The sequence below is a fragment of the Dromiciops gliroides genome, chromosome 4 (genome assembly GCF_019393635.1).
Source record: "Dromiciops gliroides isolate mDroGli1 chromosome 4, mDroGli1.pri, whole genome shotgun sequence".
Lineage (NCBI taxonomy): Eukaryota > Metazoa > Chordata > Mammalia > Microbiotheria > Microbiotheriidae > Dromiciops > Dromiciops gliroides.
This window is the reverse complement of record NC_057864.1, coordinates 251979832-252000427: the sequence shown is the minus strand read 5'-3', so window position 1 is coordinate 252000427 and position 20596 is coordinate 251979832. Positions and strand designations below refer to the sequence as shown.

Sequence of the window (20596 nt, the reverse complement as noted above, 5' to 3'; positions counted from 1 at the left end):
AAAGAAGGTATAATACTTGGGCAGCTGCATGTGTGGGGTGAGAAGGGCAGTCTGTGAGTAGAACTGATTGCCTTGGGAGAGAGTGGGTTGGTTCCCCTTTGTTGGAGGTTTGAAAGTAGACATTAAAGGAAGACTGGTTAGGTCATTTAACACACTGGTTAAGTTAGTAGGATTTCTTTTGGTTACATATTGGACCAGATTGCTGCTGAATTCTTTTCCAGCTCTAAAATTCTGTGATTACTTGAGGAAATTGGAGGCTCAGAAAAGAGAGTGGACTTGTCCAAGGTCACAAAACAAGGTAGCAGCACAAGAGCTAAGACTAGGACCCAGATCTCTTGACTCTTCGTCCAGTGTTATTGCTATGATGTCTTCAATGAAAGATTATCATTTTAGGGGCGGCTAGGTGGAGCAGTGGATAGAGTACTGGCTCTGGAGTTAGAAGGACCTGAGTTCAAATCTAGTCTCAGATACTTGACACTTACTAGCTGTGTGACCCTGGGCAAGTCACTTAACCTCCATTGCCTCACCAAAAAAAAAAAAGTTACCATTTTCAAGTGTGTAAAATGACTTGAAGCAGACTAACAAAATGTGGCCCAAAGGTATAGTCCCTTAAATGGACTTGGTTAAAAAAAGAGAAGAGGCCTCCTTGACAGGAGCCCATTTGCTATCAACGAATGTGTAGGTCTGAAATGCTTAAGGCTTGATTGAAGGAATTCAATGAAATACATTCTTCTAAGTAGGTTAAATGTTTCCCCTGGTATCTTGTTTAAACTTGTTAATTGGCGTAACAGACTTTTTCACTGGAGATAGAGTCTTCATCTAGGGACTCTTTAGTCCTTCATTTTTTTTTTTTAAATTAGGAATTGTCAAAAATTCTGAAGGAATGAAGTTGTGGTTCGAGAGTCGGAGGCCCTGGGTTAGAATCAACTCTCTGAACCTTCCTACTCATGTGCCCTTGGGCAGGTCCTTCTACCTCAGTTTCCTCATATGTAAAATGAGGAGGAAGTACTTCCAGATGGTCTCTGATGTCCCTTTTGGCTATAGATCTGCAGTCTTTCATCTTTTGGAGGAAGCGTAGCAAAGTGGATAGGACAACATATAGGGAGTCAGGGAAACTGGATTTGAATCCTGTTCCAGACACTTTTTTTGTGACTCCCCTCAGCAAGTCACTTATCCTCTCTATTCTTCAGTTCTCTCATATACATATAAAAAGGGGAAGGGGGTTGCACTCATTGGCCATTAAGGTCTTTTCTAGCTCTAAATCTACAATCCTGTAAGTAAAAAAAAAAATCTTGTGTTCAGTTGTTTCAGTTGTGTCCGACTCTTTGTGACCCCATTTGGGGTTTTCTTGGCAAATATACTGGAGTGGTTTAACCTTTCCTTCTCCAGCTCATTTTACAGATGAGGAAACTGAGGAAAGCAGGGTGAAGTGACTTGCCCAGGGTTACAAAGCTTGAAAGTGTCTGAAGTCAGATTTCAACTCAGAAAGATGAGTACAGGACTCCATTCACTTTACCACCTAGCTGCCCCAAATAAAAATTAATAAATGAAAGAAACTTTGAGAAGTCATTGGCCCGTTGACTCTTTTTTTTTTTTTTTGGTGAGGCAATTGGGGTTAAGTGATTTGCCCAGGGTCACACAGCTAATAAGTGTCAAGTGTCTGAGGCTGGATTTGAACTCGGGTCCTCCTGAATCCAGGGCCAGTGCTCTTTCCACTGTGCCACCTAGCTGCCCCTTGCCCATTGACTCTTAAGTCATAATAGGCAGATAGGAGAGAGTGGCTTTTTCCTAAAGATTTCCCAGGTCAGGAGCTCCCTTCACAGTCTGGATCACTGTTTTGTAGCACATTGGCAAAGCTGACCCCAAGCTGGTGATAGTGACTCTGGAAGGGTGAAAGTTTTCAAGAAAGTAGTTCCTTCAGTGTTTGCCCTGAATTCAGAGTCTCTCGCCCTGTGTCTCACTATTGCTTATGTCTCTGTGGCTTTCTGCCCACTGCCTTCTCTCTCTCTTTTTTTTTTAATCTTAGTGAGGCAATTGGGGTTAAGTGACTTGCCCAGGCTCACACAGCTAGTAAGTGTTAAGTGTCTGAGGCCGGATTTGAACTCAGGTACTCCTGACTCCAGGGCCGGTGCTCTATCAGTGGCACCATCTAGCTGCCCCCCACTGCCTTCTCTATCTGCTTATCTTCAAGATCCTTTTTCTGTCAGTTCCCTTAACCTCTTCTCTTCTTCCCTGTCTCCATTTAGGCTGCTTCCCAAAGCTCCAAGATGCTCCTCTGACCTCTTCCAGCCTTCCCCCCCGGGACCCTCTTCACATCCAGGGGCTCAGAGCCAGAGGGAGTTTCTCCAGCCATATGGAGACCATGTGGTCAAGATGGGGACTGCCGCATGTCCTTCCTCTGGTGCATCTGAGACTAGAAGCAGTCTCTCCTAGGAGATTTTATAGCTCTCACTCAAAAGATCCCGATTCCAGCACTAAGTGCCTTAACACAGAGACATTGGCTATCCCAGCTACCCCCAGACTGTCTCCCTTCTCAGACCAACTGACCCACCTGGATTCAGAGGGGCGGGCTGCCATGGTTGACGTGGGCGGAAAGCCAATGACAGAGAGGGTGGCTGTGGCCTCAGCTGTGGTCTTCCTGGGGCCTGAGGCCTTCCATCTCCTTCGCCAGAACCAGCTACAGAAAGGCGATGCCTTGGCTGTGGCCCAGCTGGCTGGAATCCAGGCAGCCAAACTGACCAGCCAGCTGATCCCACTGTGCCATCATGTGACTCTGAGCCATACCCAGGTACAGCTGGAGCTGGATGCTGCCCACCATGCTGTAGTGATCCAGGCATCCTGCCGGGCCTGGGGCCCCACGGGGGTGGAAATGGAAGCCCTGACTTCTGCTACCATAGCTGCCCTCACCCTCTATGACATGTGCAAAGCAGTCAGCAGGGACATCATCCTAGGAGACATCAAACTGCTCAGCAAAACAGGAGGCCAGCGAGGGGACTTCAGTCGAGGCTCAGATTCTGAACCGTCTCGGCCTCAGCTCTGACAGACCCAAGTTCCCTCCCTTCCTGAGAATCTGTATCAGACTGTCTATCAGCAGCTAGGCTTAGGAGTGGATTTGGGTGGGCATTTCATCTTTGTCTGGGTCAATGTACCCTTTCATCACTCCCCATGATCCGTGACCAAAGAATGTCAGAACTGGGAGGTCAAACGGTCTAAGAATAGTCAAATCATAGATTCAGAACTAGAGACCATTTAGCCCCAAACTGTCATTTTACAAATAAGAAAACTGAGGGCCAGAGAGGGAGAGTAACTAATTGGGAGAAAAGAGTCAGGATGGCATGGCTAGTCAGAGGCAGAAATGGGGTAAGAATTCACATTTTATACCTCAGGATATGGAGACTCAAGAATAAGAATGATACTTTACCTTTGTGGACTATTTGACACTTTTCTAAATAATTTTATATCCGTGATACCATTTGACCTTTGGAATAATAATGCTGTGAGGCAGCAGTGGGGAGCCAAAGGTCCAAATTATCCACAAGTTAAATCAGTGGCCTGGATAAGAGAGTTTATTAATTACCCTCCCCCAGTTTGGGGGTATCTTGTATTGGATATCTTCTCAGCCCACCTCCCCCAACAGGCTGAAGTCCCCTCCCTTCCTGGGAGAGAACTTTGGTCTAGTTTCTTTTTCCAGACAAGGAAAGAAGGGTGGACAGATGGGCCCTAGGGATTTTTGTCTGTTGGTTCTATTGATGCCTTTTAATTTTTTTTAACATCACAATCATTTCCAGATATATCCTCCCATGCCCTCAATGAGACTTCCTTTATGATAGAAACAAATAGTTAAGAAAGAACTAACCAAGGCAGAGACTCCATCTGCCAGTAGAGGTAACATTCTGCAGCCATCAGCTCCCACCTCAGCAGCCCATGTCTTTTCTAACCCTGCTTATTCTTATCCTTCTTGTGAGAGCCTTGCTCCAGCCAGCCAGAGGAGCATAGATTTATGGGTGTTCGGCACTTACTCCCTTCTCTCCCCATTCCTAGGAAGTTTATGTAGGTGAATGGATGTAGGATGTTATGTAGGATGATTTCAGCTTAGCTGTGGAGTTCTAGTTTTTACACTTGGAAGGGAACTTAGTCACCATTCCTGTTGGGGGTTTATTTCTTTCTGGCTCAGGGATGTAGTTTGATTCTATTCCCCCAACCCACATCCCCTTTGTAGATTTACCTTAATTATCCTATTTTACTGAAGTGGTGCAGTGCATATGTCATTGGGCCTGGAGTCAGGAAGGCCGGAGTTCAAATCCAGCCTCAGACACTTCCTAACTGGTGTGACCTTTGGCAAGTCACTTAACCTCTGTCTCAGTTTTCTCATCTGTAAAATGAAGATGATAATAGAACCTACCTTGAAGGGCTGTGGTGAGGATCAAATGCTATAATATTTTTAAAACACTTAACCCAGTGCCTCATACATGGTAGGTACAGTGTAACTTCTAGCTATAATATTATATATTAATATTATTAGGTATGAGGGGGCTGCCATCAGGGAGGCTTAAAGAGTCATTCTCACTCTGGGCCATCATACATCACCCCTTAGTCTTCCCACCTCCTTCATGTCTCAATGTCTTCTCTTTCTCTTTCTTCTCCATTCTACCTGACCGTGACAATTTTATCAGATTTTGGGGTATGCAAAGTGATAGTGACGGATCTCCCCTTGTCTTTCCATCTTCCCAGGTAAAATGGGAACATGAAAGTGGAAAACTGCTTTCCTACTCTGTTCTCAGTAAAGGATACCCAGTTGCCTAATTGAATAAATGGGGGGGGCAGCTAAGTGGCAAAGTGCATAGAGTGCCAGACATGGATTTAGGAAGACTCATCTTCCCAAATTCAAATCTGGCCTCAGAGACACTTATTAGCTGTGTGACCCTGAGCAAGTCACTTAACCCTATTTGCCTCAGTTTCCTCATCTATAAAATGAGTTGAAGGAGATGGCAAACCACTCTAGCTTTTTTACCAAGAAAACCCCAAATGGGGTCACAAAGAGTCAGATGTGACTGAAACAACAATCTGACTGAACAACAATTGAATAAAATTTTACAGTGATTTTTAAAGAAGAATAAAAGTGAGGATTTTATCAAGAAAGGGTAGAGGTGACTAAAGATTTAAGGCAGCTCTATTCTTCCTCATCCCCTTTTCCTTTCCATTAATTCAAAATCTTCCCTTTTGCTTATTTCTAACTGAGCTAATAACCTATGAGGAGGCCCAAAACCTAGATGTCTGTCCTCCAAAGGTTAGTTCTTTTTTTTTATGGATGAGCTTTATTTTCATTTTTTTAAAGAGAGGCAAGTTTCTCTGAATATCAGACAATAGAAAGAACGTGAGATGAAGACATCTGGGATGGAAGGGAGGTTCTTACTATTAGTGTTTTGTTTCTGGCCACAAAGGTTAGTTCTAATAAACCCTTTCCTATTGAAATTTGAGTCCAATTAGTGTTGGGGAAAGAGAGAGTGTTAATCTTGACTTGCAGCACTAGACCTTCTTTCTCACCTCTCTCACCTTCAGCCACTTAGGATTGCTGGAAAATTCTATAGGCCAGGCTCCCACTGTGGCATGAAACGGGACTCCCTGAATTTCCCAACCCTCAAGGAGCAGACTAGCCATGGGCTGGTAGGATTCACGAATGTCCTATTTTTCCTCCCCTCTCACCACCTCTCTGCAGCCAACAAAGCAGGAAAACCTATTCCCCTTTCCTACCAGTCTGAGACTCATGAACAACTTAATTCACCTTCTGTGCCTGATCACTAGAAAGGGCTTCCCTTTGCAATGATCCTAGACTGGATGATATCTAAAAGGCTCCCTTCTTATTTGACAGTAGCATATTCCCCAGGACCCCCTCCCACACTTTTATTTAACCCCATGCTTTCTCTCCACCCTCAGCCAGTCTTAGGTTCTGCCCAGCTTCTATCCCCATGTCATCTCCCCTATTTCAAAAACATAAACACTCATTTTTGAGGCAGAAAGAGTCAAGATAACAAAAACTAGGATGCAGACAGGCAGCAAAGGGGCTGTACGGATTTAATATTTTTAGTATTACAGTATATTCTTATAAAAAAGGTGCGAATAAAAAGGACACTACAGATTTTGTACATTAGACTCATTGTCTGAGATAGCTGGTGAATGTGACGATGCCACTGAGGTGTGACTCATGGAAGGGGACAGCCCCAGCTTGGGGGTTTGGGAGAGACTGACAAGAGGAGGAGATACATTTCCCCCCTCCCACCCCCGCCTTATATTCCTCCTCTGGCAAGCTTCATCTCATGTGAGATCTGGAGGTGGAGGCTAAGGGTAGGTGGGGGTCTAGGTTCTGTGTTGGGGATGGTGAGGGGAAGTGGGAGGGATGGGGTTGACTTATATCAAACATGAATTCTGCATCTGATGTAAAATTAGACAGTAGGGAAAATCCCCAAGAAAAGGCAGACCACGGGGAGAAGGGTAAAGGACAAAACTTAATGGTTTGTAAGAAATTAAAACAAGGCAGTACACCAGGTACCAGTTCGACCCAGCCTTTATGGGGCATGGGTCAATGATTCCCCCTCCCCCCAATTCTTTCTGGGCCAGCCTTTTTGATCAGTCTGTTGTGGGGGGGATGGTGGGGAGCTAATCTTGCCAAGCAGCCTCCACTGTCCCTATCGGCCCTCTGGGCCAGCAGAAACTAGGGAACAATAAATAGAAATCTGGCTCCCGGGGCTGAAGGGCCTCTTCTAAATTAGGAACAAACTAAGCAAAATTGCATGTGCCATGTGCTCCTGGACAAAAAGGCACGCTATCCCTCAGGTATCCCCATATGTCAGAATCTGGGACTTTCCTGTGGCAGTACAGGGGGATGCCAGGAGGAAGAAGCACATGCTATGGCTAGGCTACCCTACTTTGTGCCACCCTTTGTGGAGTGGGGTCAGGGGGTGGGGGTAAGCACTGTTTGCTTTATGGCTTGGGTGAAGGAGGAAGGGGCAAGAAGCTGAGGTGGTTTGCATCTTGGGGGTACACCAGGATGGAGGAAAGTCCTACCAAATAGGTCACATCAACACCTTTCCCAACATCCCACCTTCCATTGCATTCACTCCTTGGACAAATGTGGCTGAAATCCTTGCCAATGCCTCCTCGGGACTAGGGAGTGTAGGTGAGAGAGGGACAGCTTTGAATCAGAACTCCAGAGAACCACACTTATGATCACATCCCTCCCCAACATCCCCTCAGTCTGGACAGCTCAGCTCCCTACTCTTATCTTTAACCCTGTCCATCTTACACTTGGGTGGAAACACCCCCACCCTATTCCCTTATCCAACTCACACACAACACATGCTGAGCACATGCTTCTCAGAGGGTAGGATGTCCTCCCCTCTAGGGCCCCCTCTCCTATCTCTCACAGAATGTCCTGGGGCCTTGCCCTCAACCACCCAGATCACCCAGGATGCACACTGCCCCCTCCCCCTCCCCCTCCTTGAAGCCAGAAGATTGGCAGCTGCACACTGGGCCTGCTCATCAGGCCACCCTGAGAAGGGAGAGTTGGTCAGAGAAAAGAAATGTTAAAGACATGTGAAGTAAAAAAGAGTACAATCTGGTGGTGACTCCAAGGCACTTAAAAGCTGAAGGGCATGATAAATAAAGGGGGAAAAAATCCACTGCAAATGGAAGCTTCCTGCTTCCCATGATACCTCTGGTCTTCCTGGGGAGCAAGAATTAGAGGTCAGGGTGTCAGTGAGCTAACCAAAAGACAGTGTAAAATGAGAGTTATGATGGTGGTGGAGGGGCATGGAGGAGAATCTCTAGAGCTAGAAGGAGCTTCTTAGCAGGTCTTGTCAACCTGTCCCCCTATTCAACCTGTTCTCCAAGCAGAACTACCTATTTTGACAGCTGGGGAGTGGAGACAGATTTGTGAGCTGGAGGCCATACCCACCTCTGGGCTCCAAGCATTCCATCACTCACAGTTCTTTGACTCCACAACCTTCGTTTTAGATCTGAGCTTGGCCCCAGTGGTCCTAAATGGTAAATCCCTCATTGGAGATATGTAAACATGGACTGGTTATATTGGGCCTGATTTGCAGGGCACGGCTTTAAAATATGTGACCACCTCTAGCAAGCTGTGGAGAAATGACTTGTCTCATCCATCCCCATCGATGGTTTGGTCTTCAACTGAGGGAAGAGTTAACTTTCTCCTTCGAGGCTCTTCACCCCTCCCCCCCCCCATCCAGGCCTTCCCTGGATGGTCAGGTCAGAGAAGGGGCTGGCTGCTTCCACTTTTATGAGACAGGCATACATTGGAAGTTAGACATAGTCTAGAAGAAATGAGGCTGTGAGCAACTAAGTTTCTTTAAGAGAGCAGGAAAAATCAAACTCTGGCTAAGGTGCTGGTATCCTCTAGTCTCTTGACAGAGGGTGCACAGATTTCATGTCTCCAGGACAATGTCAGTGGGTGCGTACATTTGAAAGGGTGTGTGTGGGGGGGCTGGGTAAGGGTGAGGAGTAGGTTAGAGCCAGAGAGGGCAGGCAGTCAGGGTTTGTGTTCCAGAGGTGGGGGATAGGATTGGGAAAGGGGCCTAGGCAGTTGGTCCTAAATCATTCCCCTTCAAGGAGAGGAAGAAGGAACAGTAGCAAGCCAGATTCCATTCTGGGGGTAAGGAATACAGTCTTCATATATAAGCCCAAGCCCTGACTGGCTACAATATAAATGTTTCACTGAAGGTATGGAGGGGCCCAGCCAGTTCTAGCAATACTGAGTATCTCTTCTATACCACAATTGTATGACCAATCTAGACCGCTCTAGATTGTCTTCCTGTTCCTTGAATCACTTTTTGTTTGTTTGTTTTAGGTTTTGCACTGGCCACACTCATATCCTTCCCTCCATCCATCTTTCCATCCCACTCACTTCTTTGACAAGCATATCTGAAATCCTAAGGCACTCAGGGTAGAAGATTGACAAAGCTTGTTTGTGTTGTGGCAGCTTCCTTTTTCTCTTTCTTCCATGGTGAACATTTTGTCTTCAGATTTGCAGCCAGACATCCCTAACCTAGATGCTCTTTCAAGAGAAAGGAGTGTCAGTACCAAGGATGAAGGGACTAGGTGCTTTAGCTCACAGAGACCATACAAAGAAAATGCCCCCCTCCCACTAACCTTTCCTCATCAGTGAAATCTCAACATCTTGGTTTGCCTTTAGTGGGGGCTCAGAGCTATGCCAACTTGCAGGTACTCAGGTGGGGATGTGGACCTTCAGCCCAACTTCTAGGCATCCCTTGGAATTCACCAGACCTCTGGCAGAGTGACAATAGAGATCACTGGAGACACTTTCAGAGCAGGAGTCAGCCACAACAGAATGGGAGGCAGGACGCAAGAAGGGTAGTTAGAGAAGTAAGGCAGATATCCTTGGGCCAGCCACACACCACTGCCCCAAATCCAGCTTAAGCACCCAATTAGGCAACCCCCTACTTTGCCCCCTTTTAACCCTCCCTCAGTTTCCTTGAGCCACAGCCATTCTTTTTCTGCCTCCAAAGTCTCCAAGTCAATAATTTAGCTTGTTCACTGCCCGCTCCCGGCTTATTTCGAGTGTTTGGGTCCCTGACCGCTTGCGGCTTCGTTTGAGCTTGGACAAGTCCTTGTCAAAGACTTCACCTGAGCGCAGAGCAGACACCAGGTCATCGAACTCTCCACCCTCCTCCAAGTTGCTGCCACCAACAGCTGTCTTTCTTTGTCGACGCTCCCGCTCCCGTTGTTCCTTCAGCTGGGGGTGAAGACATGCCAGGTCAGTGGCAGCAGTTTGGAGGGAAGTCAGCCCAAGGAAGGGTTGGGAATCTGTCTCTCTCACTCCATCCCCACTGGGGAACCAGAGAAAGTTCATATTCCCTCCCTCTTCTCAAAAATGGCCCAGTTTCTGATTAATAACAACAATAATATCAACAACTTGCATTTAAAGAACATATTTTGTTTGTCTTGCAAACAAAGACCTGTGCATAAATGGAAAAATAGGACAAAGATCACCCTATTCCAAACTGCCCTACTGGCTGCTAGGTAGATTCAGTGAATAGAGAGACGGATTGGGAGTCAGGAAGATGAATTCAAATAAAGCTTCAGATACTTACTAGCTGTATAGCCCTGAGCAAGTGGTTTAAGCTTTGCCCCAGTTTCCCCAACTAATAAATGGAGATAGTAACGGTATCTACTTTGCAGGATTGTTACGAGGATCAAATGAGTTATCTGTGAAGCACTTAACACAGTGTCTGGCACATAGTAGGCACTCTATAAATGCCTATTCCCTTCCTCCTACCTCTCACACTGATTCCTGGCTCTCCTTGAAGTAGCCTGAATCCTTTATCCTCTTCCTCAGGGCCTTTCCTTCTTTCCCCAAAGTCTTTCAGTTCCTGTCTGTTTTCTAGTATGTTCCTATAATGGCTGGGGCTGGGGAAGGGGAAGGGGAAGGACTGGCTAGTGAGCCCAGTCCTCATGAGCCCCATCTCGACCCATTACACTCTTGTTCCTCCTTAGAAAGTAGCACCTAGCATGCACCAACAACTCTCCCCATCAACTCCCAACTATACTTTGTTTCTTCAGTGTTTTTCCCTCTTCCTACTTCCTCTCCAACCCTCCCCTTCTCCCCTGCTCATTTCCTCTTCCTACCATGGCTTCCATTCGAGCCCGTCTCTCCTCTTCCTCCTTCTTTCTCCTCATGCTATCCAGATCTTGCCGGGCCTCAGAGAAGGCCTGCAGGAAGGTGTCGAAGATGCCAAAAAACTCGTCTGGCTGCATCTTGCCCTCAGATTCTCCAAAGTGCTTCAGTGCCCTGGCAAACTGTCATTGAGAGCAGGGCAGGGAGGAAGGAAAGACATAAGGATCAGAAATCCTTTGAGTGGGTCAGGACATGGAGGGTTGGTCATCAGGAGCTGGGGCCTGAGGAAATTCAGGCAGAGGGATCATTAGTCCATCTCAGGGGACTCAATGGGGCTTGGGATTGAGGATCAGGAAGATGGGAGGGTGGGGGTTTCTCTACCTTGTCCCTGGCTTCATTAAGTTGATCCTCCAGCTCTGAGAAACTGAAGCTAGCAACGGTGATGAAGTCGCTCATGATTGGGACGAACTTATCACCGGACTCCCTCTTCTGATGCTTCTGGTATTCTAGCTCCTATGAAATGGGAAGAAAATAGAGGGGGAAGGGGATTTAAGGCTACAATTGTCCAGCAGTAAGAGGGAGAAAGAGATTGGGGGAAAGAGCTCCCTCACTTATACCAGGCTCCTATCCTTACTTCCACAAAAAAGAACACAGTAAGGACGCCATCTCAAATTTCTTGGGCTGGAAGCATCCGCAAAAGGTCATGGAGTCCATTCCCCTGTCTATTACTACCTTAGGGGGAGGAGGAGAGAGCTTTCTCCTCTTTGTAGGGACTTTCATAGTAGTTGATTCTCCAGCCTTCTAGGCAACTCTGTGTTTTTCCTGATATCTAGCCTCAAACAATAGTGTTCACAATGGAACTCCATTCTCATTCTGTCTGGATTTGTACCTCTGCCTGACCCATATCGGCAAGCAAGTCTCTCGCCAGTACCACCACACCCCACCAGAGGGGAAGGGAAAGTATAGTGGGTCCATAATCAACAAGAAAGAGCTGCCCAGAGGCCTAGAGAAAGATTACAGGATATTTCAATATTGGACTGATACAGGCTAGCATCCAGAGGAGACATTTGCTAGGATGCTCTGGAGCAGAGAACCAGAGAAAAAAGTCTTCAACCTCCTAATATGGGGTGAGGAGACAGAAGATTTATTACATGAAATTAAATTTATTACTTAGGGTGTGATCAACTATAAAATGGGGGGATAGAGGCAGCCAGGTGGTAAAGGGAACGTCGGCCCTAAAGGCAGGAGGACCTAAGTTCAAATTCAGCCTCAGACACATTAGCTGTGTGACACTGGGTAAGTCACTTAACCCCAATTGCCTCCAAAAATTAAAAAATAATAATAAAATAAGTAAAACAGGATGAAGAGATGGGACTGGATAACCTCTAGAGCAGGGGGTCTTAGTCATTTATTCTTTTTTTCAATTTTATTTTATTTTTTTCTTAGTCATTATTTTATTTTAATTTTTTTGTGGGGCAATGAGGGTTAAGTGACTTGCCCAGGGTCACACAACTAGTAAGTGTCAGGTGTCTGAGGCCGGATTTGAACTCAAGTCCTCCTGAATCCAGGGTGGGTGCTTTAACCACTGTGCTACCTAGCTGCCCCCCTTAGTCATTCATTCTTAGTCTAATTTGTGTCATGGGCCTCTTTTGTCAGTCTGCTGAAGCCAAGAGATCCCTTCTCAGAATTATGCTTTTAAATTCATAAAATAAAATATTCAAGGATTTTTTTTTAGTGCCCTCTTAAGGTGTCTTCCAGCTCTGGGTGTATGATCTTATTTATTTATTTTTGTTTGTTTTTTAAGCAGGGCAATGAGGGTTAAGTGACTTGCCCAGGGTTACACAGCTAGTAAGTGTCAAGTGTCTGAGGCTGGATTTGAACTCAGGTACTCTTGAATCCAGGGCCGGTGCTTTATCCACTATGCCACCTAGCGGCCCCCTGGGTCTTGTGATCCTTTTCCAGGATAGTTTCCAAAACAATCTCCCTTTCACTGTCATATATGTAGGGAACCTCCCGCTCCCCAATTTCTTCAATTCCCTCACCCCACCACCCCTCCTGTAGAGAAGAAGAAATATCAACTCTTTATTATCAACCTAAGTCAAACATAATTAGGCAGACAAAATTGAAACCTGATTCATGCCAAACAGAAAATGACTTTTTGAAAAACTTGTTGTCTTGAATGGGACCCTAAACAGGAGCAGAAATTTGAGAAAGTATCATGGTCACTTGTCAATTAATGTTCCAGTTGGCAAGTAGAGCCCCTACCCCATGACCTCAGCACTGTGCCAGGTACTAGGCAGGGTACAGAGAGATTGGGGCAGGACAGGATACAGAGGAGTAGAAAGTATAATCCCAGGCCTTAATAAGTGGTTTAATTCTAATTGGGAGGACATAAACAAACAGAGAAAAAAAACCTAATATACATGAAACATTAGTAAAGAAGGGAGAGCTTTGGCATCCCACTCAGAGTGCCCACCCCCTATGAACTGAACTGCCCTCTCCAAACTTCTTGCTTCATACAATGCCGGCTCCCACATCTTAGGGGATAGGAATCCAGGGCTACTCACCGCCTCCACAGCTCTCAGCCCTTTTTTGATGCTGTTTACTTCCTTTTCCAGCTCAGACAGACTGCAGGGGAAACAGGTCAGGGGACTGGACTGTAATTTCCCAATTTGGAAGAAGCAGTGCATGGGGGACCAAGGGAGAAAAGCAAGAGTCTCCTTGACTGCCCCCCCCCGCACCCCACCTTCCACAGAAGTTTCTAATACAGCCCTCCCTTCTCCCACCTCTAAGCCCTTTCCCTTGTGGAGTTGGAATCTCAAACTGGGACAAGATTCCAACTTTCCAAATGAATTCATCATAATTTAAAACCTAGGTTTTCAAGTGAAAAATTATGTTTTCATTGAAAAAGAGACAACCCTGTTTAAATAAATTCCGTGTGGCCAACTTTCATTTGCATGTAGGTTATCCACGGCAAAAGTTCAGTGTCTGGTTGGCTTCTCCCTACTGCTCAGTATAATTCTGGGAGCTGCTCTCACTTTTCTCAGTCCCTCACAATCATAGGAGCCCAGTGGAAATGACCAGGAGCCAGGAGAGACTTGGGGGATAGAGCCAAGCCTAGCTAGCTGGAATAATAACAGAGAAGGATGTTTCCACTCACTTGACTTTGGCAGCTTCTGGGAGATGCTGAAGCTCGGTAGGCATGTTGAGGATGTCAGGGAAGTTCTTCTCCAAAATCATGATCAGATAATGGAGCAATGAGATGTTCCTGCAGTTGGGAGGTGGGGGAAGGGGTTAGTCAGAAGGCATAGGATTGGGAGGCCATGAAAGAAATCCAACCACGACATTAGGGAAATGTGGACATGACAGGGCAGCACAAAGACAAGGAGGTTAGGAAGGTGGAAGAAGGGAGGAGGGCTCGAACCTGTCAATACTGGACTTGGTGTCAGCAATCTTGTTGAGGCTGGAGACTCGGAAGCCATAAGCTCCTCCTCGTTGACCCTTGTTCATGTAGTTGCCGATGGCGAGGACGACTTCCAAGAGCCGCTTTAGTCGGTGGCTGCGTGTCAGTTCCCTGGAGGCCAGCAGGAGGGCTGGGGGGTAGGGGTGGGTCACCCCCAGAACTGGGTAAGAGCCCTAACACTGGCCTGGGGGAGCCATAAGGAAGGAGGGCAAGTTCCCATCCCCCAGCATATTCCAACATGAAGCTTGGGAAACAGGACTGCCTCAGGCTTCAGAGTGACAGTAGCTATCCATCTAGCCCCCTACCTCCAAGAAGCACTGCCCCTCAACCAATCCAAGGCAGCTGAAAGTTCACCTCTTCCAGCCTTCCTGGATGATCTGGAAGAGTAGTTATGAATTCTCACTCCCACACAACTCTCATAATTTTTGCTGTCCTCATAATGGATGTCCCCACTAACCCCTCCACTTGTTCATGATATAATTATAGTCAACAATCAATTATCCATGTGGTTGGAAGGGAGAAGTGGCAAACAATTTAACAACATCAGATTCCCATCATGCCCCCTTCACCCTCCAAAAAAGACTTTTAAAAAGATGTATTTTCCTAATCATTTCACAGAATATATATGCAAGATAAAAAGTACCAGACTGAGTACCAGCTTTGATACTCACTGTCTCTTTGACCACAGACCAATCCCTTCACCTCTCACTCTCCTCATATTACATATTACATATATTTTACAAATAAGAATGACAATGCTTGCAAACTATCAAGGCCCCACAGGGTAGTTTTGAGGGAAGAATTTTAGTAGGGACTGAAACTGTGATTTCATTGGTACAAGGAACTTCCAGATAAGGAAACTCCTTCTACCAATAAAAGTATATCCCCCTTTCTAGGCCACTTGGAGTCTTGCCTGGGTCATTAAGAGGTTAAGTGATTTGCCTAGGATCACACAGTCAGTATGTTAGAGACATAACGTGAACCTAGGTCTAGTTGCCCATCAGTATGCCATGCTGCCTCTTCCTTTAGCCATAAATAATATATTACATAAATAAAATATAAATTGTATTTATGTAACACAGTATATAAATATAAATAATGTTGCTAAAATTATGTTATATAATTATAACAATACAATTATGCTATATATAATATATTATGTTACATTATATAATGATTTATATATAATATATTGTTACATAGAAATATATTATTTATGACTGACGTATAACATATTGTATTATATATAATTTTATCATACTTATATTTAATAATCACATTATATATTTATATCCTATGGAATAATAGCAACAACTCACATAATAATCACACAATAATATTTATATTGATTATTATTAATTATGATGATAATCTGCATACAATTGAAAGTTGGCTATGCAGAATTCATTTAAATGGTATAATTGTTCAAAAGTATGTTCATTTATTTGTGCATCTCAGATCCTTGTCCATTTCCCACTATGGAGCTGGGAGCTTGCTGAATGGTAAGACCCTGCTATTTGTCTTTGCCATTTAAAAATGAGACCTTCAGACTCCCATTTGACCCCTGTCCCATCCCAGCCTGGGATGGGCAGTTGCATAGTAGCATCGGGGTAGACTTGAAGTGAATGGGGAATCTCTGGATTCATCTCTCTCTCTCCTTGGGAATCCTGACAATGCCTCTACTGAGAATATCCCTCACTGAGAACTGACTAGCTCTGGTGTCCAGCAGAGGGCGCTCAAAGCATTTCTTACATGTGGGACTCAGGGTGAGTCAGGACGTCTGGTTTCCCAGCCCTACTGATGGACCACTTCTTTACCAACATATCGGGATCACCTTCTTGGATTAGGTGGAGTGAGGGATGGAAGTCTAGAGAAAACCTTTTTACTCCTCTTCTACTTCCTATAATACCCACTTTCTTCCCTGCCTCATGGGTTCCCTGATCATTCTCACTTCCTACCAAGTTAACCACCTCTCCTTCCTTCAGTCAACTGGACCCTTCATTGCCATTCCTTTTAGGAAGCCTCAAGTGCCAATATTCCGAAGTCTAGGGAGAAGAGGGAGACATACTTTGTGGAGTTCAGCTTTGCCTTCTGTGTCCCTACCTGGGCACAAACACAGAAGGTCAAAGGTAGAAGGGATCCTAGAAATTATCTAGTCTAATCCCTTATATTACAAATGAAGACATTCAAGTCAGAGACGTTAAGTGATTCCTGTAAAGTCACACAGCTAATTAGTAGCACAGTCATGTCTTTTGTCTCCAAGAGCTGAGATCTCTCCATTCCAACATAGAACAGCTACCCCAGTATTAGAACCAGACACTCCAGGCCAACTATAGCCATCTTGTCCATGTTCCCCTCCATCTCCCCTCCCCTGCTCTAGTGCCCCTCCTCCAGAAGAACCAACCCTTGGCCAACCCAACTTTTAGAATAATGTATTCTATATTTATGTAACTTCTATCCCATTCTGCCATGCTGGGTTGCTCTATGGTGGAGTCATATAACAAAATACTCTTCTTTTTTTTTTGCAGGGCAATGAGGGTTAAGTGACTTGCCCAGAGTCACACAGCTAGTAAGTGTCAAATGTCTGAGGTCGGATTTGAACTCAGGTCCTCCTGAATCCATGGCCGGTGCTTTATTCACCATGCCACCTAGCTGCCCCAACCCTCTTCCTTACTGATCAATCATTGGGATCATCAATTTAGAGTTGGAAAGGACCTTAGCAGCCATCTAATCCAATTCCTTCACTTTACAGATAAGGAAACTGAGGCCCTTAGGCATCCAGCATGCTAAGATGCCACATGTACCATCTGGACAGCAAGTGTATCAAGGCACACATACATTCATTTTCTAATGGGGTCAGTTTTCAATTTTGCATTTGCCTTTGGGTTTGTTTGGGGGTCTGCAGAGATTTCATAAACCATTCCCTGCCCTGTAGCACTTTGATGGTTTTGTTTCTGCCCTCCTATTTCTTCCATCTTTTAAATATGCCTATCCTGGAGGGGCAGCTAGGTGGCGCAGTGGATAAAGCACCGGCCCTGGTTTCAGGAGTTCCTGAGTTCAAATCCCGCCTCAGACACTTGACACTTACTAGCTGTGTGACCCTGGGCAAGTCACTTAACCCCCATTGCCCTGCAAAAAAAATAATAAATTAAAAAAAATATGCCTATCCTGACCCTTAACCCCATGCCCCTTTACCCTGAGGCCTCCTCTGAGCCTTCCCCCAACCTTACCTTCTACCTTAGGCTTGGTCTCCGCCAGTCTCTCTTGAAACTTCTTCTTAAAGAAAAGAGCCTGTAGACGCTGCTGGTAATGATCAATCCTATGGGAGAAAGGGAAGATGGTCATGAGGAGTCATTTCAACCACCCTAGCCCCCCATATAAGACTGATAAGAGTGCAGAGAGAAGCTGGAGATCTCAAGTCTTCTGCTTGTTCCCTGAGTGGCCTTAGGCAAGGGGCTTAATCCTTCTGGGCCTCAGTTTCTTCATCTGCAAAATGAGGCCTCTGAGGTTCCTTTCAGCACCAGCAGTGTGGTGCTACCTATGGTCCTCCAATGCAATCCTTAAATTGTGGAACATGCACTCACTAGAATGAGAGTCTGGAGACCTGGGATCTAGCCCTGAGTCTGTTACTAACTTATTTTGAAACTTCAGGTAGGTCATTTCCCACTTTATGCCTCATTTTCCTCATGTACAAAATGAGGGGGTTGGACTAAATTGCCTATGAGATCTCCTTGCAGACCTAGAGTTATGAACCTCTGATCTTCCTCAGCTCCCTTTAATCCTCTGTGTCTGCTTCCCCATGGAACCGGCTCTGTTCCTCCCCTTTCTCCCCTTAACTACAACTCTTGTCCCTCCCCATGTTTCCTGTGCTAGCCCAAACCTGCTCATGTTGAGAAATTACTGTTCAGCTAAAGGCCATACACACTGACCCAGCCAAGCCCCTCTACCCATTATGCCCAGACCTGCTCATCTCATAGAGGAAACGGTCAGCCCGGGCCATTCGATCTATCTCATGCTTGTGCTCCTCCAGTAGGTCGATGTCACTCTTCTCAGGGATGAACTTGAGAAGCTGTGGAGGGGGGCATGGGGAACAGACAAGAGATTCAGTAAGAAGCAGGGGAACCAGGATTGGCAGGGAGGGATGTCCATCCCATAACTACCTAAAATAGGCGAGGGAGAGGTTTTAAAAACAGACCAGTTTTTGATCCATCTCCACTTGTTTAGGTCTAGTACTGCCCCAGGGCAGGATGGATAAGTTGACCTCTTTGGCTGTACTCACTACAATCCTCTAAGATCTCCTTTTATAGGGATGAAGCTCTGGCTTCCCCCTCACTTCCTCTTATGAATGTGAGCCCACCCCATTTCTGCCTTGAAAATAATGGGAGGATATTGCCAAGACTAATGGAAGAATGGTATAGTGACAGAGACTGCCATTTTATTTCTCACATAACTGTCCTATTTCCATCCCTTCCTCCCATTACTATCTCATTTCTATCCCTTCCTCTCCTCCCCTAAGGAAGGACTAGAACAGGGTCATTTCCATTTTCCTTAAAACTTCCCTGAGTTCTAAGCCCTGATTGTGCTAAACCTAATTTCTTCTTGGGCTACTCACAATGAATATCAGAAAGAGCCCCATATTCCCTTTGCATGATCATCAGGCCTCACCTGCTCCAGCATGTCTTTCGCCAGGTCCTCCTCCTCATCCATCTTGAGCACAGCTCGGCGTATTTCCTCATTTGAAAGCTTCAACCTAATTTCAAGAGTCTACCTAGTTAGCAACCTGCCCTTAGAGATTTCCCAAATCTCCCATCCAGACCCCTTAATCCCTCTCATTTAGTTTTCCCCATCAAAATCAGGGAATACATTTAAATATGCTTCTACTCGAGCAGAAATACACCTCAGCTCAGGGTCACCACCTCTAGGAAGCCTTCCAAGATTAACCAAGACCAGTTCATTCTTCAATATACCAACTTAACTTCTTACCTACTCAACATATTTTCCCACACACAGAGTTGCCTCTATGGCAGTCATCTGATTTCCACTGATTTTTGTTCATTTATTTTTCAATCCTGGCTGCCTCTGATGTCTATGGCAAAGGCACTATAACTTATTAGCTGTTTCATGGATTTAACTTTGATTTCAGAGACCGGACAAAGGCTCCTGGCTCCTTCCCCAATCTCTACACATCAATCAATCAATCAAACATTTATTAGGCATTTATTAAGCACATCCACCATCTCTTAACAATTGATGGTACTTTTGTGCTCTGCCTTCTCATCAAGGGACTAATTGTCTACTTTTTTGGCAGTCAGAAGCGGCCTGAGTGTTCCACCTTCTGCTGAGTCTTGGGAAACCCAAGTGCCTGGACAGATGCCATAGCATTTCCTTCTTCTTTCCCTAGAGAACAGGCCTTCTTCTCAACTCAGAATCCTATACAGCAGGAGTTCTTAACCTTTCTGTGTGTCATGGACCCCTCTGGCAGCTTGGTGAAACCTAAGGACCCCTTCTCAGAATAATGTTTAAAAGTACATAAAGGAAACCAATTATATTAGTTATCAAAATAAATTTTAAAAGGGTCATTGACCCCTAGGTTAAGAATTCCTGCTACAGAAGATGATTTCTCCCCAAGGGGGGAAACTGAGGCATGGGGTAGGATGGGATCTGATCCAATAAAAGGAAGGGAGTGAGTCCAAGGCAGAGCTAAGAATAGGCTATGGGACTGTGACCTGTGGCCTCAAGCTCAGGCAAGTAGGCCTCACACAGAAGCCTAGCTGTTAGCTTGGATACTGCCTGTCTTGTTCTGCATGTAAACCAACATGTTTTGAGACTGAGATCATTCAACCCCACGGGCATGTTCTGAGCCCAGCCCCTTGGTGCGTGCTCCTGCTCAGATCCTCATGGGACAGCAGCAGCTGTTGGACACTGACCAGGTGCCTTGCCTCTTCCTTGCTAACCAGAAGTCTCTGTAACCTAGGCAGCTTGGGTATGTGGAGAAGCCTCCACTTATTACTCAAGCACTCCTTGCAGATCTAGAATCTTCCCCTTCAGATGGGAACAGTAGGAGATGGATGGTGAGGCCTGATTAAACATCTGGCTCTCACTGGCCTTTTTTCCACTGGCCCCTCACATTGGTATGCCAAGGTATCACTATTGTTATTTACACCAGGTCATAATATGCATCTGCGCCATCATTTGTGCCTGTGCCATCATTTGTGCCTGTATCATCATTTGCACCTGCATTTTTGTTAGCACCTGCATCATCATTAGCACCTGCATCATCACTAGCACCTGCATCATCATTAGCACCTGTATCATCCTTAGCACCTTTATCACTTGCACTTGTATCACTTCCACCTGTATCATTTACAGCTGTGCATTATTTACACCTGTGTCATCACTGCAAATAGTACTCTGGGAGAATGGACCTCCCTCATTATGTTCCATGGCACCCAGAGGTCAGGTAAATGTCAGGATCAGAACTC

General features: G+C 45.5%; 2 protein-coding genes across 12 annotated transcripts in view; one reads left to right on the top strand and one right to left on the bottom strand.

Annotated features, from left to right (window-relative positions):
* The window catches only part of MOCS1 (molybdenum cofactor synthesis 1), a 63249-nt gene that overhangs the window by 38070 nt on the left and 4583 nt on the right, over positions 1-20596 (top strand). For 2 of the 4 annotated variants that reach the window (XM_044003737.1, XM_044003736.1), the window contains one exon: positions 2247-4928. The exons of 1 other annotated variant lie outside the window; for it this stretch is intronic. In XM_044003737.1, coding sequence (XP_043859672.1) covers positions 2247-3040 — 794 coding nt within the window. In that variant the 3' untranslated portion in view covers positions 3041-4928. Of the gene's footprint in view, positions 1-2246; positions 4929-20596 lie in introns of those variants that run through there. One more of the 4 variants, XM_044003738.1, reaches the window with a different exon arrangement.
* Positions 7498-20596, bottom strand: part of DAAM2 (dishevelled associated activator of morphogenesis 2) — a 164965-nt gene continuing 151866 nt past the window's right edge. For 7 of the 8 annotated variants that reach the window (XM_044003732.1, XM_044003734.1, XM_044003728.1 and 4 more), the window contains 9 exons: positions 18780-18864; positions 18077-18183; positions 17345-17433; positions 14076-14244; positions 13812-13919; positions 13219-13279; positions 11033-11164; positions 10663-10833; positions 7498-9769 (listed from right to left, as the gene is read on the bottom strand). In XM_044003732.1, coding sequence (XP_043859667.1) covers positions 9551-9769; positions 10663-10833; positions 11033-11164; positions 13219-13279; positions 13812-13919; positions 14076-14244; positions 17345-17433; positions 18077-18183; positions 18780-18864 — 1141 coding nt within the window. In that variant the 3' untranslated portion in view covers positions 7498-9550. The remainder of the gene's footprint in view (positions 9770-10662; positions 10834-11032; positions 11165-13218; positions 13280-13811; positions 13920-14075; positions 14245-17344; positions 17434-18076; positions 18184-18779; positions 18865-20596) is intronic. The other variant, XR_006356387.1, reaches the window with a different exon arrangement.